General features: G+C 31.5%; 1 protein-coding gene across 14 annotated transcripts in view; it reads right to left on the minus strand.

Annotated features, from left to right (window-relative positions):
* Nucleotides 1–25,075, minus strand: part of cno (adherens junction formation factor afadin) — a 382,542-nt gene that overhangs the window by 39,752 nt on the left and 317,715 nt on the right. For 10 of the 14 annotated variants that reach the window (XM_074115014.1, XM_074115007.1, XM_074114976.1 and 7 more), the window contains 9 exons: nucleotides 20,900–21,061; nucleotides 9,614–9,861; nucleotides 7,819–7,940; nucleotides 5,642–5,842; nucleotides 4,689–4,968; nucleotides 3,416–3,561; nucleotides 3,164–3,269; nucleotides 1,305–1,580; nucleotides 438–587 (listed from right to left, as the gene is read on the minus strand). In XM_074115014.1, the coding sequence (XP_073971115.1) occupies nucleotides 438–587; nucleotides 1,305–1,580; nucleotides 3,164–3,269; nucleotides 3,416–3,561; nucleotides 4,689–4,968; nucleotides 5,642–5,842; nucleotides 7,819–7,940; nucleotides 9,614–9,861; nucleotides 20,900–21,061 (1,691 nt within the window). Of the gene's footprint in view, nucleotides 1–437; nucleotides 588–1,304; nucleotides 1,581–3,163; nucleotides 3,270–3,415; nucleotides 3,562–4,688; nucleotides 4,969–5,641; nucleotides 5,843–7,818; nucleotides 7,941–9,613; nucleotides 9,862–17,702; nucleotides 17,862–20,899; nucleotides 21,062–25,075 lie in introns of those variants that run through there. The other 4 variants (XM_074114987.1, XM_074115065.1, XM_074115046.1 and 1 more) reach the window with 3 other exon arrangements.

The raw sequence follows: 25,075 nt of genomic DNA on the forward strand, positions 1-25,075 counted from the left end.
TTGCGCATATTTCCTACACGAAAAACTATTGGAATCCACAAAATAATTAATTAAAATGAAAACTTTACGTCGAAAATCTGATTCAAACTAAAAACGTCCTTTTTCCAGCAGTAAATATGTTGTAAGAAACAAATAAAATCTAAACTTCTTCTTCAGCCAATGTCAGAGACATCAATGTAGTTTTGATTCAGTCGAGAATTTGAAAATTCAAAATAAAGATCACCCACGATTTAGAAAGAGTACTCTAGTTTTTTGTTTGAATGAATATTTAACACTTCATCAAATTTTTTAGAAACAGTTTTCGAAAAAAACTTTAAAGCTGCTCTACTTCATAAATGTACACCAAAGTCAAGAATGTTGCAGCAGCAGGCCTTAAAATTTGTTTCCTAAAGGAATATCATAATTAAAACAGTTTAAACAAAATTATAAAAACGTACTCTTACTACATTATCAACAATGTCATGTGGTATCCTCGGTTCGTCAGGAGTGCACTGGTATCTCTGAAGGAGTGCACGCAATTGCAGTGAATTTAGTTTGAAGCAAGTGGAAGATAGGGTAGCCAAATCATCGCAGGTGTACTTAGGAGCCTATTGTAATTAAAATAAATATTAAATTTAACTTTAGATTGTATTAGAAAAAAAAAACAAAATTGATATTTTACTTCAAGCCAAATACATTAGTTAAACATGAGATTCAATATTATTGATTGTTTTTGCTTTGTTTGAAATTAAATAGCATGCCAAACCAATGCAAGCGATAGAAATATATTTAAAAATAATAATAGTAATATTAATATTTTATTAAATAATTATTAAAGACAGTAGAAAATTTTTTCCATTTCTTGAATTAGACAGTTACGTACTGTGAAATTATTTTGTGCATTACTAAACTGAAGAGTAAATGCTTTAAATGCGGCAAAGAAAAGCCAACCACAGACAGTATTCTACTGGTTTCAATAGCTTATCATCTCAAAAGGAAATCTTGGGGTTGCCGGCCAATATATAAGTGGACAGATAGCAATTTTAATATATGTATGGAAGCTCAAAACAAAAATAAATTTAAAATTTAATATTTTAAAGATAAAATATAAACTTAGCGATTGTAAACAAAACTATTTAATACGATAGAAGTGCAATCCGACTGATTTAAAACTACATAAAGTTTGCCAAAAGTGATTTTTTAATTGTAAAAAAAAAAACCTAATCACACTTTCACCTCTTAATGATAGGCTACAATAGAGCAAATAATCTAGAAACAAAACGAAATTATTTGTCACTTAATTTAACCTATTAAAAAAATCTCACCTGTAATAAGTGTGCAGCTTGCATCAACCTAGCTAAATGACATTCGGCTGCAAGTTCAAGGCCTTGCTTTTCAGCCCACACTTCAATTTGTGCAAGTCTTGCCTTCAATCGTAATCCCCAACTACGCGAACAGTATATTGAATTTGGTGCAACAACTTTGTTGAAAGCCCATACATTAACGAAATGGAATAACTGTGAGAAGAGTTGTATAGTTAGGGCGGCATTGACTCTACAGCGTCTTAACAATGACATTGCTGAAGATAGTACTCCAAGAACCTGAAACAATATTTATGTTGTTTCATTATATTGCAAGTACATTTATTAATATTTTCTATAGAATAAAGGAATTACATGCTATTTAATCTACACATTAATGGCGATATGATAAAATGTCAATGCCAAAAAAATCTCGTTTATTTGTGCTACTATCAGCGCATTGGCCCTATAAGTAACAATAACAAAACTGATTCAGTAGTTGATAGAAACGAGTGGAGAAGAGTGAACTAATAGTCACTCTCTTTACCAGAGAGGAAATCACGAGGCCACTGTCTCTCAAGGCGTCTTGTCGGGTTATCAGGAAGAGTTCTTGAAGAAAGATTTTGTGCCAGAGGATTTATGTGAGATCTCAAGTTGAAATGAAGTTTTCTGTATCGTGTTTTAGCGACTTGTGTGACTAAAGGAATGTTAAGGTCAGTGTGTATTGTCAGGTTGGGCACATAAAATGGAGCGTTTACAATAGTTCGAAGTATTTTAAATTGTAGATATTGAATTCTTTGGAGATTGGTGCTTATGGTTGAACCCCACAGCTCTATTTAATACGCCCAGATAGATTTTAAAATTGAAGTATAAATCAGTATTTTGTTGGCAGTTTAGACCAATCGTCTAAGAGTCTTCTATGTGGTCAATAGCGTCTGTTTAGTCCTGTTCTTTTTAGTCCAGTAAGGGGATATCTTGATACTACGGTTATAAATTATTAATCCAATGAAATTAGATTTATGATTATTGTACCAAATAATTGAAAGTTCAAATAAAATTGACCAGCTATCTTTGAATGAGAAACAAAATTTTTATGAATAATTGTTTATATGTTTTGTTTATATGCTTGTCATGATTGTTAGCTTTTGTGCTATATTTAAATTATTTGATCAACCCGCAGGACATTAAAATAATCTGTGGAAATGAAATGTGTGAAGAGTGGAAATCGAGTCGATGAGCCGAATGGCCGAATGGCCAAATGTGGGAATTGAAAATATGATGGAATTCATGTGTGAAGCTCTAGGCATTCATGAAGGCAAATTGTACCAATTGGTTTTCTGTTCCGTAGTTGTTAGAGAGTAGATCGGGTGAGAGACCTGTGACTATTTTTATTGTAGGCGAAATAAAGAGTTTTCCTTAATTTATAAAATAGTGCTTATTCTTTATTTGAGATCAACTCTCATTATACATGTATACATTGTAACATTAATTTTTTAAGATAGCCTTATATTTGTGCCATATGAATTGTAATTTTTACTGTTACTAGTTTCAAGTTCAACGGCAAGGAAGGCAGTAGATAAATTTGCCAAGACACACAAAGATTCAATAAACACACAATGCAATAAACAGTTTCTGGCTAGAAATACTAAAAGAAAAAAGAAAAGAACACAGTTTAAATGAATAAAATGATTCAATCGAAAAGACTTATTCATCGTAAAATGCTCGAATTCCAGACAAATGGGCGATAAGATATTGCTTATTGAATACTTAGTCCAATTTAAATTCAAAGATATATTGTACAATAGTAAACTAAAACAAAAAATTCTCTTGTCAATAAAACATTGGTGAATATAAAGAGCAGTTCAATATTTTCAAACACTTACGGAAGCTGTAGATGAATCTTCTGGATCATGACTTAAATCATCTCTATCTGATAGGAAATTTGGCATAACTGTGGATAATTCACCTTGCAAGCAGGCTACCAGGTGCCTAAGGTATTAAAAAAAAGAAGAAATAGTAATGAATGCTTGTTTAAATTAATAATCTCATTTGGTCATTATGGAATGATATTTACTGTAAACAAATGGTTCTTGAGCGTAAATCTGTTTTATAAAAATATATAAGAGCATAATCACCTGAAAGCAAGCTGAACAGCATCAGCGAGTGTATCTTGAGCATCTAATGAAAATGCAGATATATGTTTATCTGTCTTCAAAAAATGAAGAAGTTCTGAAGCATTTGCAAGCCATAAAGCCAAACATTTTACTTCGCAATATCGTTCCTTTAAAAAAAGAAAGAAAAAATGATTGAACTCTAAAAAAAGCAAGGTTTCAATATCATATTAATAATCAGTGTCTATAAGATTTCGTAACAGTTTCTATTTAATCACTTTAATGAACATTTGATGAAAATATAAATATGTACAACTCTACTTTTCAATCAGTCCAGATCAACGTGATAGTCTTGCAACTTAAGCTCTCATCTGCAGCTCTAAACCATTTTCCGAGAATATGAAGCCTTTTATGCAGTTGTATATATACGTTGTATACATTTCAGACGACTAAACAGGCCTGTATAAGCTTAAAGAGAAATGCGTCTCCAGAGAAGAAATCTGTTATGATTTCCTTTATGCTTTGAAGGACGAAGAATTAAAGGTCTGTAAAGTATTGTTTTGAGTCGAAGAACGTTGCAGTCAATGTGAATCAATCAACAAATCTATGCTTTTGAGCAACACCCGCTTGCAGTGGTTAGACTGAGATGACGTCTCAACAAAGGTTGTGGATTACAAAATTATTGCATATGGCTAGGGATTAAAAACAATAAAATTTTATAGGTCTTTGTTTCCAGGGCAATCTGTAAACTGTGGCGCTAACCTAGGCAAGTTGCAAAACGTTTTGGAACCTCGATCGATCAAGACTGGAATGCTAACGATGACTAAGATGGTGAGTGTCTCCTTTGGGCTTGCAAAGACGTAGTCTAAGACTTCGTAAAATCTATATTGTGTTAGATGGAAATAAACAACATGGAACTGTCGAAGAGTATGTAATATAAGCAGAAGAAATTATGCCAGCTACAGAAGAGCGCTGGGATTTGAGAGTAGCAAAATTACTTTATGGTACTTGACTGATTGAAATGTTGAAATATAAATTTTATACTTCAGACATTTATTACAGACATTTACAATTAAATATTACTGTAGGTAATCTCATGGAGTGTCCGGATAGTGTGACGTGATTTTAAAGTGATAAAACGCGTCTATTGTCTATCACATTGTATTATCTGCAATAATATAATATACGATATACTTATAGCAACTTAGCAAAAATTTTCAAAAATATAACAAAATCAAAGCAAATAATCTGAAAATTTTAAATGTAAAAAGGAAAAGCTAAAGAGGGGAAAACGTACCAGTATAACATTATGGATCATCTTGGCAACTTTAGCCAACATCAGAGTAAGTCGGTGGGCTCTTTCAGTTGGAGTCAATTCAGGTCTATAGTGGGTGGACGCTCTGTACCTAGCGAATAAATACAAAGTGTACGCTGGTGCAAGCTTGAAACCAGGAGCTGTTGGTTCCAGGTCAGTAACAATGGCATGTAACAAAGCTTCCTCAGTTTCTTCTCGGATTTCCAAGACTGCTGGTAAAATTGGGTCATTGCCCCTTGCGTATCTTTCATAATTAGACAATCTGTAACAAATATATCCAACAATAAACAATTTACTCAAATTAATGATTATTAAAAAAGCAATTAGTGATCATCTAAACCCATTATTGGTAAAAATAGTTCACAAGAACTAAATTCTTGAAATTATTTATGATACACTGTAACTATGTTCAGTTATTTCGATGAAATGGACGATAAATATGAAGTAAAAAAACGGTACAGTAATTAGCTTTAACTGTTTTCAATAATTGAATTCAACAACCATCTTCCTAAAGATGAAGGTTTAATTAGAATTAAATTATCAGAAAAAATGTGCAGAATATCTGAATTTATTTAACAGAAAAATAAGAGACATCTATTTCTATTGTCTCGTACATCTATTTAATTTACTTTAGATTATAAAATCCGGGGACATAAAAGTCAACAGTGAATTGGGATAACAAGTTAATAGGAGTCACATAATCCCTAGATATCAAAAAGGATTTTACATAAACATACTTTCGTTTGTACAATCATTTTATAAAATTTAATTAAAAATAAAATCAATATATCTTAATTTGCTAAACACAAGAGTGCGATAAAACTTTGCTCAGAAGGAACAAAAATTAATGGCTTTTAAAATGTTGCTTCACATTAAAATTAATAAAAAAATTAGGTGACAAAAACGCATAGTGAAAGAAAGAGTAATTTACCCACCTATTTCCTTCTCTGCTGCTACTAACAGATCTCTGAGATCTGGTGTCATCCTTATTGCCTTGACTAGATGTTGATCTTGTTTCTACATTACCATCAACATCGAATGTTGTCTCATAATTCAAAGGATTGCCTGAAGGTGTGCTTGTTGTTGTGGGACCATTTCCTACGCTAAGGCTAGAGGTCTCATCTCGGCCGGATTGTCTAATTTAATGAGTGAGTGATAAAAACCAAAAATAACAAAAAAAAAGTGATGGCAAAATAAAATAAAACAAGCAAAAAAAGGTGATGTGCAGTGAATTATAAAAAAATACTGATACACCCATAAATATATGTATATATTCTTTGTTCATATTCGTAGACTGATTATTTTTTATAGTGTAATAGGTAATTTCCCTTATTTATATTGTTACATTAGCTCCAGTCAACAAATTTTGTTATTATCTTTTTATTTTTACTTATTTCGAAACGTTGATTCTGAAATACAATAAAAAAAGAATTGTTTCAAATATTTAATTTGAAATTATTTTAAATGGATTTATACAAGTAAAAATGTGGACCCATGATGCCATAAAAAGATACAGAATAGCTTCAAAATAAAGAAGAAAAATAAAGAAATTGTAACTCAAAATTTAAGCTAATGTAAGCTAATATAAGTATGGGACACCACCAATTTTACTATACTCATTAATAATTATTTTATTGTAATCAATTTTTCTAATCATTTGAAAAAAGCTGATTTTCAAAAACTTTAAATTTATTCTATCTGAGTTTATAAAGTTAATTTAGAATAACTGGCCGCCGTATAAAAGTCTACAATATAAACGGCTTCTTTAAATTTGCTGAAGTGCTCAACATTTAGTAACAAATTTTTACCGAACGTATAATAGATGACATCAGTCAATCTTTGAATGGAAATAGAAATTAAAAAATTATGATAAAAAGGAAAATAAGATGTGAATGTTTTAGTAACACATGCAGCAAAAATGTGAATAGTATTTGGTAACTGGCTACTTACTTGCCTTCTAGATTGTTGCATATGATTCAAAAACATTATTTCAAGATGTTCAAATAAAAGCTTTGATAGTTTTATAAGAGATTGACAGTTAAAACGTTAGAATGTAAAATATTGACTGTTTTTATTGTTATGTGTTTTTCTTTATTAAAGTATAAATCCAGATCATAAAAAACAAAGATCATGAAATATACTTATATCAGAAGTCAAAGAAGTCTTATTACTGTCTCCTCTAGTTACTAAAGTTGAGCCAATTCATGGCAATACATTCAGTAGCACGAATTATTATTAGAATGCTTGAAGTATTTATAGCAGGTTACAGATATATTTATAGAAGGTTAAAAAGCCTAAGAACATTTCGAGATTATTAAATGGAACAGAAATGTTCTAAGGAACCTAACACTGGATATTGGCCATGCACTGTGGACCTTGTTCAACAAGAAGATAATTTGACAGGCACTATACCAACAGTGATTGAGGAGTTCCATAGAGTCTGCGCCACTGTTCCTCGGTAAATGCTCGCGCAATTTTGGGCAATGCAGAATAAGATCTTTGGAATGGTTGTAATTCGAAAAGACCATTTTATAAACTTGACAGATATGACTGGTAGAATCTATGTGATTGAATGGGTGTGAAGATTGACTGCAAGTATTGAATGAGAGTTGGGTTTTCTACGTGGTAGGGTTAATCGACCTATCTGTGGCGTAGGTAAAATGGATTGATATACATTTAACAATAGTCAACGCACTTAAATCTTCGTCAATTCTTGCTATTGAGCTCAGAAGATTATCTTTATTGATTTAGAGAATGAGGGTTGTACCGTTAACTGGTTTACAATGTTACCACATTAGATATCCATAAATTTGGAAATACGATAGCAAAAAGACAGAATGAAAATACAAAAACCCGGTCACTGATTATGTTTTAGTCAACGCATAACAAACTTATGATTCAAACAACTAACATAAATATTTTTTGTTTTAAGTACACGAAAATAGCTAGTGGTCGATAGTTGTCATAACTTTTTATAGTTTAAAGTAGTTACTACGAAGGTGAATGAAGGTCAATTATAAAGTAAATAATTCTAATTACACATGATAAAGCAAAACATTCACTATAAAAACAAAAGTGCATGATATTGAGCATGAAAGTTGTATTTGCTCACCTGTCGTATGAATAATCATGTGGCGATCTGGATGAATCATGTCGCTGCCTAACCCTTTCATCGTGGCATGGATCCAAGAATCTAAAATTATGTATTCTTCCAAATTTTACAGTTGCTCCATTCTTTGGAAAAAATTAAAAATATCAATTAGATGACAATAAAAATAGATACATCAGTCTTAAGACTAGTTTTTTAAAACATGTTTCAGTAACACGTTGTGCATCTGTTGAATGTTGTTTTTTTAATTGTTTCATAGTTTTTGTGCAACATAATTAGTGATACTTCTAGAGCCCTGACTGAAGTGAAAACATGAGAAACAGGTTTTGACATGCTCGACTTATGTTTATAAATACAGTTTCACGATTGACTTTAATCAGACAATATAAGCAAGAAAGTTGGCATATTGATGGAGAAATCGACCTTCTGTATGGCATGTTTCTCCTCAATGTTTTTTCTTCAATCTTGAAACAACTTTTCATTTTGCTATTTATGAAGCAACAAAAACAAATTAGTAGTACAAATTTTGGCAAAGATTTATACGGCAGACATAACTACTTTAAACAATGAAACATTCACTGATTGAAGTCTACGATGTTCACAATGATCAGAATCATTAGAATTGCTGCCACATCCTAAAGTAAAATTCCTTCAAGAATTAATCAGCAATAAATGTAGTCACTATTATTTCAGTTTTCTTAAAAGTATTATTATCTTTGTAATAACCCAAGAACAAACTGAAGATGCATTTAACAGATCATGAACTGTTTAATACTATAACTCAAATTATATAATATATCCAAAGCCTTATTATGCAACGATCTTAGTTTGTAAAAGAATAAATGCTACTGTGGACGTCTCTGTCTAAAGAAAACCACGGGAACAAAAGACTGGACTTGGTTTGTCAAACAAAATACGGTAAGTAGTTAGCGAACCGAAATCAGTTATTTCATAAATTTTGTTTACTATTAAATTAAAAAATATTAATAAAAATTATTATTATTTGCAGGGTTATTTTTTGAATATTACCTATTGCTATTAGCAGTGAATTGTATAATCTTTTGAAGCTAATTTTTAAAAAACCCAGAAAATATATAAATTTCAACATTAAAAAGTAATAATAAAACTTGAGTAACTAAAAATAAAAATGTATGAAATTAAATTGAGTAATTAAAGTTTAAAAGATAATTGTAAAAAGTAAAGTAATTAAAACACTCACTTTTAAATTAAGAAGAGCTCTCAATAAAACTAATTTCATACAATAAAAATTAAAGTTTGAAAAACAATTACAGAATATTAAAATGAAAGGCTTCACCAAGACTTCAAAAATCTTTGATTGCATTGTAAACTTCTTCAATGTTAATTCAGTGAAACAGCAGCAAGTCTGAATGAATACAATTTCTGTGTTGCTTAAGTTTGCAAAGTCCACTTTTAAAAGTAATACATAATTTGTTTTTATTTTTAATAAACTTTATTTTCTCTTTTGTAAAAATATTCATTTTATTTTGACAAACTGTCGATTTTATAATAATAATTAAACATATCTCCAGACTTTTCCTTGCTGGTACTACTACTGAAAATATTATATCTAAATCATGGTTTTCTTAGCGCTTTTATCTTAGTAAAAATAAATTTTAGACAAAGTTCTTTCGTTTCTAACCATTAAAATAAATATTATTATAGTGTAACTAAAACAAATTTTTTTAAAGAAATAATGTTGATTTTATAAGATTCGGTCATAACTTTTTAAAAATTAATTTAGTTATCGCTAAAATATTAGTTAAGCAAAATTATTTACCTGTAAAATTGTAGTTTCATATATCCTTTGACCATTAACATAGGTCTCAGCGTCGCGACTGCACGGTGTAACAGTGACAATACCTTCGGTGTGAGCAATCACACAATGTCTGGGTTGGATATTTGGTCCAAAAAGTTGTAACGACTGGCCACCATGTCCATGTGGAGAACCTCGTTCGCTGCCCACTTCAGTCACATTTGGCTGCAAACGGTAACGTTTAGCTGTTCCGCCAGCAATTTCTGTGCCATCTGTACAATGCAGAAGATTTATTGAAATTAAAATATTGAAACTTTATTAAGTTGCTAATGAACTTATGAGAAAAACAAATTAGTTATTAAAAATGGAAACAATTTGTTTTACTATTTCGGGAGGAGCCATTATTGAAGTTACCTGACTTATTTTCTTTTAAATTAGTTTTACTTATGCGAGCTAATATAATAGAAATTAATGACTAGTGGCTCAGGGAGGGTACAGTTTAGGATAAGGTTACCAGACGTCCCCGTTTCCAGGAGACAGTGTCCCCGATTGAAAAGTGTCCCCAAAATGTCCCCGTTATCTATCATTACTAACTTTCCTATGACTTGTCAAGAATTTGCTACAAAACTTAGTTCAAGAGATAACAATTACAAAAAATACATTCATCACAAAAATAATTGTGACTTTAATTGTGTCAGCACAAGAAAATTACGTTTTATCAAGTATTACCTAGTAATTATATTTATAGTGTAAATAATAGTAGTATTGAATTTACTTTAAGAAACTTAACTCTTATCAGTGGTCGACGGCATCAACGATACGATTATCTGTATATATGGAGCTGCCAAGTGTCCCCTTGATTTCAGGTAAAAAATCTGGTAACCTTTGTTTAGGAGTTCCCAAAATATGTATTTAAAATAAATAAATAAATAATTCAAGTGTTATAATCCATTTGAATCGCATTAGTAAGTTCCTTGAATAATCATAAGTTTATCTTGTTATTATGCTGTTAGATGTAATGTAATTCTAAGATTTTTTGTACATAGCAAGTTAACCAAGTCACAAGCTTCGGCGATATGTGATGCTCATAGCGTTTAATGTGGGACGATTTTTCCTGAAGATCAAAAAAAGGATGATTGTGAAGATACCCTGGGATTTTAAGGACTCTCTAGAATAATTATTCAAGTAAAGCTTATCACTTTTCTCTTTTTTTCATTCTAATATGATCTATACTCTATTTTTTAAAAATATTTTCATGAAAGACATTTTTTTTAAAGTTCTCTTCTTGATTTTCTTTTTTTCCACTAATTTTTGGTAATCAAGTTTTATCCTTGAGCATTATCGTCTAGGATCCAGGTCCAACTGATACCTACAGTATAACGGCCCCTTCGTTCACAGATGGTTGTTAATGTCAAATAGATAACAAATAATTAAAAAACATGTTGGAACCGTTTTTTTGAGAAACGAAAAAAAAAATGGAATCAATAAAGTGGCACTTCTTAAATAAAACTTAAGAGGTTATGGCACCTCGAAACGTTTATATCCGCTGAAAACCCAAACATTAGAACAAAATATTCTCTTGTACATTGAAAGTAATAATTTTTTTAATTAGTGAAATTTAATAAAACAACGAAATAAGTTTATAAGTAAACGAAATAACCTCCGTCACAATAATCCAACCTTAATTTAGCGCCAATATAAGCCGGTTGAAAATGCTCCCTCTAGGGGACACAAAATCATTTAAAAGAAGGTCCACTATTATCGTCACTGGGGACCCATAGATATAATTGTTCACTTCAGCTAATGAATAAAGACTAATTGCTTTTCATTGAAAATGAAAAATAAACTCTTTCTTCAGCTACTGAATCAGAGGTGCGAAATAAAATGAACTGTTTTATATGTATGTATTTGTAGCTAGTGGTAACATATAATGACTTTTTATATGAGAAAATTTTTCTCAGAGAAACATGAGATAAATAAAAAATAAAGATGCACGTATCTCATTATTTAACTTCCAAATATCAGTATTATGAACCTAGTTAACACAGTGAATGTTTATATTCAGCATTAATATTTCTCTGCATGTATTATTTGACATTAATTTTATAATAAGAATTTTTTTCTGTGATATTGGCATTGATAACGTAATGATTATTATTTTTACACAAAATGCGCCAATCTACGGCTTCTCAGTTCATTAAAGTTGAGTTCTCTCATTGCAGACATTTAATTGCCAAATCAGACGGAGAGCTAAAGAAACTTGCTTTCGATGCTCCAGGACTTGTCCTATGAAACTGTCATATGCACACCTGTGAGTGTGCTAAAGTCACTAAGTAGTTCTTGTCTGCAGGTAACTATTTCTGCAGGCTTTTATTGTATTTTGAAGCGTTAAGGCTAACATTTTAAGGACAGTTTTTGTGAAGATTGGATACCAAAGCAATTCTAAGTTCCCTAAAATAACGGATAGTCAACTTCCATCAAAGGAATATAACACGGAACTGGGTTTAAGCCCGCTGTCTAGATCATCGTAGAGTTTATCCCGTCAAAACAGCGGATTCGGATTTTCGTCCAACATCAGATATTGTTTCATCAATTTGTTGTGGCAAATTTCTCTTCAATACGCAGCTTCCACTACATGCGCCAACAAAAATTTTCTTATAGTTCTTCATTGTTCACTGTTTTGCAATTACGATATAAGAATAAAGTAGTATCTTACAGTAATTGCAAAGTATCGTACAAGAATACAGCCAGCCAGGACGTTGACAGCAGACGAAAGTTACAAACTAATCGATAGCGCCTGACTTAGAGAGTGTGCTTTGTGCCAACAATTCCAAGTTATATATCAGGTCTGGACATTAGAATAACAGCCTGAATAACTGTCGAGAGATCAGGCAACAATAGAGCCCCCTCTTCCCACTATGAAGGCAGAGTCGCTCCCGAGTTGGTATGACAAGCTTACACGAATAACGCAGACAGCATACTCGTATAGTCAGATTTATCAGTACTAGTCATTCAGCATAAACTTAATTTGGAATGTCATTTGCAAACTACCACAAAAAAGCGTTTTAACTAACAAGAAATCAAATTAAACTTAATGACACATAACTGCAATGATAGATGCAAATCTGAAACATATAAGCGAGTTACGACGGCTATATTAACGGAGATCATATGAGTAATGTTTCAGTTGCATTAGGAATACTTTAATTAAATTTAATTGTCTACACGGTGAGATATTACATTATCTTCCATGATAGTTATAACTGATATGATATAATGATAATAATAACTGCAGAAATGTCATAAAGCCACAATGATTTGCTTCTGAAGTAAGAAACAAAGATTAACAATTTCTTACGTCAGAGCGTTCGAAGTTAGAAAATCAAGATGAATCGTAACGGATTAGATCTCTAATATCATATAGTTGCACAATGAAAACTTGCTACATATAAGAAAATTTATTTGGTAAGAATTGTGAGCGAATAAGTTGCGAAAACCAAATTATTTTCTTTTATTTACTTATTTTTTTCTTAACCATCGAAGCCAGGCCATCAAGCGATAATTAATTGACTCTTTCGTTCCAAAAGAAGAACTCTTCTCACTTTTGGTGGAGGAACTTAGTTAAAATATTGTATTGACTTCAATCGTTTTGGGCCTTCTCTGAAAAATGCTCAGGATATTTCAGAAACCATTTTTGGGTAACTAGAAGATAGTACAGAAACAATGGAAACTCAGATGAGGAATCTGGGAGTTCCAGGAAGAAAAGTAAGAAAAGCTTTTACATGATCCTTCCATTTCATTATTATTTATTAAACCAGGGTATCTTTGCGACCTTTTTTACTGTTATTTTACAGTTGAATAACATCTTACACAAATTCAAATAAATTTTGAGAAGATTCTGAATGTTATGAGTTATTATTTTTTTGTGAGGATAAAATTTCCAAATGCTACTGTGATCAAATTTCAAAAATTAGAGACAAAGCCACAAAGTTGTACTTGCATACGGAATAACTCTGTGACGCAGTTGTATAATCCATAATTTCAAGCAATGTCACAATGCTATGTCTGAAAATACCTGCTATGGACCTCAGATGACCTATACAAGCTAGTTGAAGCGAACTTTGGATAAAACTAAGTTGTAAATTGTACTTTATTAATGCACAGCTTACAAAGGATCTGCATTATAGCGGATAAAAACATAAACGAGCATACTAAGGGAATACAAATTTTATATATTTAAAAAGTATTCCTTTAATTGTCTTCTGCACCGTAACAAAGTTATATGAGTATTCCGTTGAATATTTTCAGCGCATAATCATAAAATGGCTACCTGACGTTCTTTGCTGTATATGCTACTCTATATCAACTATCAGCATCAACCAAGAAATTAATTCTGAAGGGCTTTATTAACTGGAAGATTACAGAATATCCGCAAAACCCATAAATAGGCCTATCGTCCTAGGAGTCACAATGTTTACCTCTGTCACAAAGTGACCCTGGTTTATGGTTCATTTGATACTTACCAACATTTGATTACAGTAATAATATTTCAATATAACCTCCCACAAAGAGTATAAAGACTGTAAACAAAACAAAAAATAATAATAATCTCCATAACACTGTTAATAGCAGCTTTTAATAAACAAGCAAAAAATTTCTGGTCGAGTATAGTACCCTAGAAATAAATGCCCATTTAAGCGCTCCACATAAATCTTCTTAACTGCCAGACAAGAACAGAAGGGAATCCGGCTAAAGATTAATAGAGATAATTTACGATTATATTCTGCGAGGACAAAATTACGGGTAAATCAAGACGAAATAAAAATATTACAGAAATTGTCAACTACAAAAGATAGAAAAAAATATTTAGGTTAACAAGTCTTTTTCATAGATTCTCTCTGCCAGTTTAATTAATATTTGATCCGAAAAAAAATCTTTATCTAATTTGGGAAATTAATTTACATTTTTATTGATGGGCAATTTTGTTTAGAGCAGATTATTTGGGTCAGGGACTATTGTGAAAAATCCATTGAATGAATAGTCAGAACTTAGGTTAGTCATACCATATAATAAATATTACAGTGTTCACGCTGTAAAACTATACTTTACGGAAAACCTTAGCACCCCTATCCAAGAAATAACCTTCATCGAATCTTCCACGAAAAATGTTATAAATTAAAGTTATCAAATGTGTACAATTAATGCATTAAATTAAAAAAAAAAAAAAAATGGTTGGAGCTACTTTTTTGAGAAATTGTAAAAAACTGAAACGGAAATTGGACGTATGACCGACAACCCAACCTTGCAAAACCTTAATAAAACTCGAAACCTCAATTCGTAAAATGGTCCTTCAAGAGCTATAATGCCAAGAAGAAGAAGAAGAGGCACTTCACCTTGACCGATTTGTAGAGTACCATACATTTTTGACCATACGTTAACGCTGATAAAAGTATTTTCAGCTAATCAGATCAAATTGTTGATTTGAACCAGTTTCATGAACTTCGAGAACTCCAGGCGCCAATGGAAATTCAAATTATAGAAAAATCTGCAAGTTTACAATGATTTCTCTCCACTAAGAGATAAACTATGATCTTTTTTACGATTTCTGGATTAAAACAACTAAATAAATCTTAGAAGTTTCATGAAATTTATATAAATTTTTCTAATCACAAATGTATCATCATGAATTTTTGCTGTGCAAATTTATTAGAAAATACATAACATCTAGAATAAACCGTAGCCATAAAAATGTTAAGATAGAAAACAATAAATGTTCGGTGAACCATGCACCGATAACATTGCTAAACTGAGGCCACCACACCACGTTGTGACAGTTACTGCTGCGTCACTTGGGACATGAACACAAACCGAAATGTATTTTAAACAAACAAAAACAATTTTACAACCAGTTATTAACTACCTATACTTTTACACGATACCAATTTAATGAGAATAAACCAGTTAATGATTGACTAATGATAAATATATCTTCTTCCCCTCCCTTTGAGCATATGGACGCTGGAATTCCACTCTGGATCGTATCCTTTATTCTACTTACATTTCTTAGCTTTTTGATTCTAGCCCAGTTTTAGGCATTCATCCATTATATTATGTAGTTCATTCAGTTTGGTATGAAAATTTCAACTTCACTTATGTTTCTGTTTCGGTTTGAGTCCGGTAAGTGTATTGGAAACAAAACTGAAGTCGAAATCTCTTCACCAAACTGATCTACCTATAATGATGAACGAATGTCCAAAAACCGCTCCGCGGAAATTATAAAATGCGTGCTATAACGGATAAAATCAACGAAACAATTAGTATTCACAGGGCTATCGATTTCGCCTCTTAGTTTGCACAATAATAAAAATTAAAATGACATTAAAAGTCATAATTTAAAAGATGGAAGTGAATTAGAAATTTGTCGTGACTAACTAGATCAGTTAATATTATAATCAATAACAATATACTAATGGAACAAGATGGTAACGCTAATTACATTCAGTTTTTACATACCGTCGTTTAGGGATTAATTAACAATAATATGTATCTAAAATTACTTTATAAATACCAATGAATGATTAATAACTTGGGTCACGTTCAATTAGGGAGCCAAATTTTTTTAAAAAAGTACCTGATGAATATTAATGATATATTTTAATTATTCCAACGTCATTAATTATTGTAATTAACTTTACACAGTATTATATGCTGTAAAAAGTTTTTGATAACTTCAAGATAATATATTATCCAAAAATCTATGAAAATATTTCGAATTGCTTATTGCAAGTAATTCCTGGAGCAATGACTTTGATAAAGGCAATAAAAAGGATAATGTATAATTAATTATTATAGAGAGAGCTACTTAAATAAATCTCTTATAGTCCAACACTGCGAGTAAACTTTTCTTTTAATAATCAATCAATTCATCAACAATAATCGCCTATTAATTCATAAATTAAAATTCTTTAAACATTTTTAGCTACAAACTTAGTTTGCTTTAAACTTTAAAATTAAAATTAATTAAAATTTATTTCTCGTAAAAGAAACAGATATGGTAAAGATCTAAATGCAGTTTTACTAAAAACAGACCTCAATCGCATTTCAGAAAACTTTTGAATCCTTATCCCTTTGCCTTGTGTACCATTTCGGGCTTAATCAATGCCTTAAAAGCTGATCAAAGATGTAAGAAAAAAGTAGTTAGGGTTAGAAAATGCTTTTCTGTAAGAACTATATATAGTAATTATATATATATATATACTATATTATATAGTAATTATATATACTATATTAGTAATATATTACTAATAATCTTAACGCCAGTGTATAAGATAAAAAGTTAGTCTAACGGCAATCACTTCCGATAGTGACGTCAAATTGGTACGAGTAATGAAAATATTTAGGCGTGCTGGAAATCTAATCCAGTTATGAGGATACTTAAAAACAGGATGATGGATTCATAATTATGGCAGTACTGAAAGACCGTAACAATCGTTTACAAATCGTAACAAGTTTTGAAGATTAAATTCATTGCAAGAAAACAAAATTATTGAAGAAAACAATCCCAAAGATCAATAATTTCTTTTACCGAATGGAACTACTGTATAACGTGACAGGATGTGGATTCATATATTATTTAAACCCTTAGAAACAATGACAACCCTTAGAAGACAGAAGAAATCAATAAATTAATGAAAAATTGAAGTACGTGAGAGAAACTATTCACTAATTGAAAAGTTATTTTACTAGACATGAAAATGTGTTGAATGAAAAGTAACAGGATGAAAGAACCAGACAATCTTAGCGCTGCCTGTGTCTTTCTGTTTAATAATAATGGAGATACTATTTTCTAGATCACTATTTCAGTTCAATTCAAAATATGAAGCAAATACGTTGGAGGAAAGCACCACATTATTGTATAAATATTGAGTTCCTAGCGGTTTTTCCGTGAAGATTCTAGGGTTCAAGAAATTTCCTTTACCTGAATTGTGGAACGAGAAAGTGGTGTGTATTTTCCAACATTTCCACAGATGCCACGGCCAGAAATGATTTTTTTGAGACTTTTTTTTTTTTTGCCTGATTACAACAAATTGAATTGTGACTTATTATAACTTACCCAAGATAGTGTCTTTTTTTACCTTGACTTTTTTTCGCCAAGCCAAAGTTCGAGAAAATTTTTCTGACTTTTTTCTTGTTACATCATTATCGGTCACCATACATCGTACATCACTATTTCACAAATTAAATTTTATAAAAGACAGTCTATGAAAAAGATTTGAATCTAGCTTCGCTTGTGTGCTAAAGAAGGTTACAAAATATGAACTTTAAACAAAGCATTTGATAACAAAAAATCATTTGTATCGATATCGGTATTGTATTGTATTGATATCGGTATTGTATTGTATCGATATCGGTATTGTAATCTAATTAAGTTACAAATTAGTTCAAAATTAAATTTTATCCGATTTAGCTTCGCTAGAAAAAAGTTATTCTTTAAAGAAAGAACCCTCATTAAAAACAAATCAATTGTCAGAGATTCTTTTAATTCAGTTTATTTAGTAAAATATCGAGTCGACAGTCAAGGGATTACCAATTTTAGCTAATAGTATGCAAAGTTACTAAGTTAGTTAATAATTGTCCATTCGTCCCTTTTTTTAAATAGATTAGTCAGATTAGTAAAGAAATGTTGGTTATTTATCTTTAAGAGAGACTTTTAAGGATGTATTATAATTTGACAGATAGCTCGCCAGCCCTTTACAAACAAAACAAATTAATAACTTCTTCTACTCCCGTCCATTATTTTCTGCTTCTTTTTATAAATGAGTTAACAACCTTCAATTTTTGTTTGTTTGATTAGTATATATATTTTAGTTACCAAAATTAACGCAAACAAAGACTGAAGGTTGTTAGATCCTTGGATATATATATTATTAGCCTTTTTAGAATAGGTACGTAGTGTGCATTTCGTTCAAATCAATAAAACTGAAATTTGGAGTCTCCAATAAAAACCTTAAGTTCGGATAGAAAGTTAGTCTCCAATCCGTCTCCAATTTAAAGTTGGTGAATTATATAAGGAGTCTACTCTTTCATTTCTAACAATAAAATAAAAGAAACTAAAAAAAACAATGGGTGACAGAATTTAAACGAGATCATACTTCTCTTGAAGATGGTGGCCAAAACCAGATGAAAATATCGATAAGGTTCTTAACACGGTACTGGAGATAAGGTGCAAAAAGAGCAAACATAAAAAACAGACAAATCTATAAGAAAGAGCACATCTTATACATTATGCATAAAAAAAATGATTATTTGCCAGACGGGGTGCCATATGGATAGAATGTTGACCACAAACAATTGTGAAAACGAATTACGCTGCAATGTTTGGATCATTTAACAAAGAAGCTATTGATTTTTTTACTTTGAATGAATCCATTGCACGCCAGAAACGAAACAAAGCAATTAGTGAATGCCAGTGGCATAAAAGTCGATTTCAACTGATGGAACGATCATGGCGAGTGTTTTCCAGGTTGCGAAATGGAGGTTTATTGATTAGATTGAATTAATTATTAACTGGAGAATACTAAGAAGTCTTCTGGGCCAACTGAATGATAATATTCCTGAGAAAGAGACCTGGATTGCAAAAGAAAACGTACTTGTTCCATCAACGCGCACCTACTAACAACAGCATTTTGGTAATGTTAAAACTGACGGTTTTTTTTTTAAGTACGAATAGTTGGAACACTCCTCCCCTCCATATGACCAGATTTGGCTTTATAATTTCCTCCTAGGGCAAACCTACAAAAACTTTTAGTTGGAATAGGAGTAACATGACAATCGCACTTCACAGATGGAATCTATTACATACTTGTGCACTAAACAAATAGGATTCTACAAAGGAAATTCAATAAATTTTGAACACCAAATAAAAACAGCGATTCATCAATTGAAAACAAAGTCATTTGGCCCTTGATAACCCGAAAAACTGAATCCAGGTACCCGTAAAACTCAATTCCCAACAATTTAAGACATTCCTTATAGAAGAGCTTCCACATTTTCCCTCATAATTTTAAACATGTTTCAAAATTACTAACAGTTTTAAAGTTAGTATTACAAATTTTTTGGGTTTCTGGAATAATATTTATGGAAAGAAGGCGCTAAAAATTCAGTAGATTACAAAAAACAAAAAAATTTAAAAGGAAGTTCACTGATGAATTCATTCGTGTTCAATCTAATTCATACAGTTTCTGTAAAAGGGAGAAAATCATAGTGATTCCTCTAAATAAAGAGAAAATAAAATAAACTGAAATTGTAGATCTAAGGAAGAGCAGAAGTTAGTGGGGCATGAAAGGATAGGTTTGGAACTGAACTCGTAGCTGATTACGTACAGAACGGTTGGTGTTCGATATCTCTATGATAAGCCAACTGGACACTGTGTCACGTATTTATTGATTCCCTTGATGAGCTAAGTTAATAGTGCATAAAAATTTAACAATAAAAGCGTGTTTAACAAGTGAACATAATCATTCTTCCTTGATAATCCCTTTAGGACCAGATGTGTGAAATCTTTTTGGGACAATCCTATACATTCGAGTATCACAGATCCATAGTTAAGGCTGGAATGATTTTATAAGAAGCATCGCGAAATATTGGAAGTCTGGCAGAGAACTGATTCTAAAGTAGAGAACAGTCATTTGCAAAAATTACTAAAAAAAAGTCTTCTTGGAGAGGTTCTGCTGAAAATGCCGCCAAAAATAGTGTTTTTGTAGTAATATTATAGATTTTTAAACATTTCCGGGCCATCCTTCCTCTAATCTCTCTCCAAGGGACCGTAATACCGACTGAGAGTAAAGTACGATATTAAGGACTTAGGCAAACATCCAAGCTGAAGGAATAAGAAATGGACTTCTGGCAAAGATCTGTCAAATAAACTGGAGTGCACAAACTGAAAGATGAGGACATAAAAGACTAGATGAATGGAAAAGAGGATATTGTTTAAAAATAGTGGCAACAAACTGTTCTGTTTTGAAAAATTTGGGGTTGTATTGCCTCGTACAAAGGTAGTGCCCACCTTGATGGCCCATTAAAACGATGAACTGGACTCTTCAGAAGCGCCAGAGGAAAGGTAAGCCCAGTCTGCATGGAAAAGATGTGGAGAGGGGAGAAATCAGAAAGCTCGTATTATCTCAGAAATCGTAATTCGTTGGACATCTTAGGAACTTAGGCAAAAAAAGCGTAATACATAAAATGGAAATTTGAGGATTAAGGTTGGAAATCTCGGCAAGTATCTCCTTCTATTAAGTGCCAAACATTTACCTGGATTGAGTTCCAAGAAGAAAGGCAGTCGGTCCATCCCATCCTCGTACCTGTAGTCCAACAGTTCGTTGTGCTGTCCCCATTTGCCTTGTTGCGGTTTCTTCTTTCTTTTCCTCGGATGGTAATCAGCAGGTCTCCGCCTCACGTGAAACATTATGGAACCTGAAGCAGAGAAAAATGAAATACAAAATTACTATATTTGCTAAAGTGAATGGACTTAGTTAAACTAGTACAACGAATCAATATCAAATGGAACTTGTTAAAAATAGAATAAATGTATTTCTAAAATAATACATGAAGGGCTCCTCAGTAATTAGTCTAGTGTTTTGCCGATATTCAGGGCTAAAAAAAAACAACCTGAATCATCTGAATCAGAACCAAATCAATCCAGTATCAAAACGGACATGCGATTCTTTCTGTTGTACTGATACAGTTTCAATCGTCAAAGTTTCTTCGAACCTGGAAGTTCACAGAACTTTTGGTTGTCTTAAATTGACCCTGTAAGACAAAGAGGAAGAAAACTTGTTCCAAGTTGAATTGACTCGTATGTCACGATAAGTCAAAAAATAAAAAAGAACTTGTCCGCCAAACAACCACAGAATCCCTGTGGAATAAAATTAATTGATATATGGACGTATGAACAAACTTTTTAGTGCGAAGGTAAGTTTGGATAAAAAAACATCTCAAAATATCAACTTAACATCTCTTCCGGTTTTGAATCAGAAAGAAGTAAAACACTACAGAAAATTATGACAAATTAAAGAGATTGTTGTATAATCAAGTAGCATACATGGTTTAATAAATATCGAAGCAGCCATTTTCGATTAATATGAAAATCAATGAATTGTAATCTAAAGTCACTTTTTCAGTTAACCTTATTTACATCAAATTTCAAATTCATTCTTAGTATGACTTCATAACTTACAAGCTACAGCTAGAAACAGTATATTGATCTGATGTGGTTCACTAAATAAGAAGTTATCTCAAAATTGCTGAAGACAATTTCGATAAATCGCTTTAGTAAACCCCGGTTGATTATAGATTCGGCCAAAACCATTTTATCTTGAGCGATAATGTGGCTAAACGGGGTACCAATTTTTTTGTTATACCAATTTACAGCTTTTCTTATTTTTAGGTATTCGGTAATAACATAAACAGACCATTCTGATAAACTTTTGTGTGTGTGTTCAGCGAACTTTAAAAAAATGCACCTGTAAAAATCTAATTTCTAAAATTTATCACGATTGGAATACTTTGATTCCTTCCTGAGAATCAGGAGCAAGTGAAGCGAACAGATGTACGTAAATCCTTCACACATTCACATTTCTGGTCAAATCGAAAAATTCTTCGTAATTGAAATTATCACAGTTCATTTAATCCTTCTTAATATTACATAAGAGCTAATATGAAAAGTTCTAGATCTAGAAATTGTGGCACCAAATTTAAACCAAATCATTGGAGCTGTTTTTAGAGAGGGAGTCTCCCACCTTGAAAATAATTAAAAATTATTCCATATTTTTCCTTTAAAATTAAAGACAACAATACTAATAAATGTAAATATATGATTTTTCATTCGAAATATTTGAACACAAAAATTTAATTTTACGTGCTGTGGAAGATTCTTTGAATAGCTGTTTTATTGATTTGAGTGCCCTTTTATGTATCCCGGAAAGGGGGACCGGCTTGGTGAAGGAGGAGCTCTCAATGGGGAGGATTCACAGTTCAATATTAAGTCTAAAAATTCCAGCCTCCAATAATATTCATACGTTTTGACGTAAAAAAGAACCCTGGGAATGGAAGAAAGTGGAATCTGGGTTCCTAGATTTATTCAGGTGAACCTTACATATGCCCAGAAGACAGAAGGACCTAGTGAATTTTTCTTCATTGTTTCACAAATGAAAACAATATTACTTGAATACAATGGACTATCAGTTATCACAGAGAAAACAAAAAACTTGTTCTACAAAAGAAAAAAATATTTTTATCTTAAAAAGTTATTTCATTTGACTTTTATGCAAAAATAGAACTTTTATAGCATTGAATGTATTTTTATTTTATTTAGTGTGTCATGTTTCAAGGGAAGTCAAGTTTCAAGGGAAGTCAAGTGGTAAAGACTGTGTTTCACGAAGAACGAAGACAAATAAAGAAATATGAGATTCTAGAATCCAAGAAAAAGTTAAATAAAACCAAGAAATTTATAGCAAAATAAATAAATAAATCTATTGTACTCTTAGAGAATCAACATCAACTCGAATGTCATCAAACTGATCCGCTCAAATCAAATGTTTAGAATGGATGACCAACAGAACTTAAGTATGGTCACATCAGAACTTCTTTACTTACCAAATAAGATATCTGACCTCGCTTCTTTGTTTCAACAAACTTAAAACTTTCCAGAATAACACTCCACTAAACACACATCGATTTTTTAGTAAAAATTTACTCCCGTTGTGGAAAGTGGACCAGTAATATTTGGCTAGCAACTTTGTGGAATCTCAGCAATTGAAATGTTGATATCTTATAAGAACTATGGAGTTCGATCTAAATATAAACTTGTATTAAAAATGGGCCAATCTTTTCTCCAATGAAACAAGGTTTAGCAATCCATTAACAATTTACTGAAAATTCAGTAAAAGAGAATTTAAAAAGAAAAATACGAGGATTAAATATGAAAAGTTTAAGTAGATAGTTTTCTTAAAGCAAACTAATTCAAATATATTTACCTAAACTTAATAAGAAAAGTTTTTACCAATATGATCTCTTTCTTTACATTCGCGCAGATATTTTACAAAATAATAAACAAGTGAAATGTTTTATTTTGTATTTATTTACTTAACTTTAATTGGAGCTGATTTTTACTAAAAATATCCAACATGAAATGACCACATAAGCTAAGTATTAACCACAAAAGCTTAATAAACTGTAATACATCAGTTGATAAAGTGCTCAGCTGCGAGTATTAACGTTTTTTTGCCATTTACGCCATGCTTGAAAAGACAAGGTCGGATAAAAAGTCCATGTTTCTAACGCAGGCTTTAATATGACAAACAATGGGGCAATCATTTATTACCTCGAGCTCCGAATACTACCACTGCCAAAAAAAATCCGATTTACTTCGGAATTGTTCTAAATTAAAACTTTGTAAGTACATTATCTATCTCTTAGTCCTATAATTAACGGTTCATTTACACAGTCATAAATCTAATTATTCCAAACAATTGGTTTTAATTCGCATCTATTTTGTATGTGGCTTTTCCTTTGTAAAAGAATTCGAAAACTGTAAGAGTGATTTCACTTTGCCAAAGCTTGGACATTCAGATAGCATTCGATAAAACAACCATTGCCTTCTACTACAGAGCAGTTAATTTCTCTATGGAAATCGCCCTAGTCTATTGGTCGTTAATTATATGGGAAATCAGCGGCTGAAATAGATTACCATTTGATCAATAAATCTCACACACTACTATAAAGCAAATTCTATTAGCTACTGATTTATTTAATTTGATTCATACAGCAGATTTGCAAGATCATTTGTATTCGATTGGTTTTCTAATCAGAATCTAACGATACAATATTTGCGCTTGGCTTATCTTAATTAATAATAATACAAAAGGGAAGTGATTGGCTGGAGTGATTAGCGAATATTGGATTCGAACGCGCAGATCATGGGTTTAAATGCAGATCCTTAGATTTTGTCTATCTAGGAGCTTTTTACAGCTTACTGTCCGGTAATGGACAGGGTTACGGCCCGTGACCACTTTTCCAAACATCATTGAATCTGGCCCGGTAACCCTAAGATAATGTCCGGGTAAAGATAATTTTAATAGAGAAATAGGCATTTAATTGATATAATAATATAGACCAATAATACAAACAAGTTAAACAAATTTGGTTCTTATCGTTTTTATTTATTAATATTAATTAAAAGCTCCACCCCTTGCCACGCCCACAGGAAACTACTCTCCAATAGTAGCGCGATTAGTAAGTACATTGATTTGCGAATTAAACATTTCTTTGCTAGACCTATATACGTATATCCTGAAGTACTCCGGGCCCGCGTAATCATTCTACTTTCCAATCCGGCCCATAGTCCTGTAAAGGTTGCACTTGCCAGCTTTAAACTGTACCAACAACCGAATGGCGATATAATATATAAGAGATTACCTATAATCCTCG

The sequence above is a fragment of the Rhodnius prolixus genome, unplaced genomic scaffold, assembly GCF_049639745.1.
Source record: "Rhodnius prolixus isolate KJV_2025 unplaced genomic scaffold, Rpr scaffold_1, whole genome shotgun sequence".
Taxonomy (NCBI): domain Eukaryota; kingdom Metazoa; phylum Arthropoda; class Insecta; order Hemiptera; family Reduviidae; genus Rhodnius; species Rhodnius prolixus.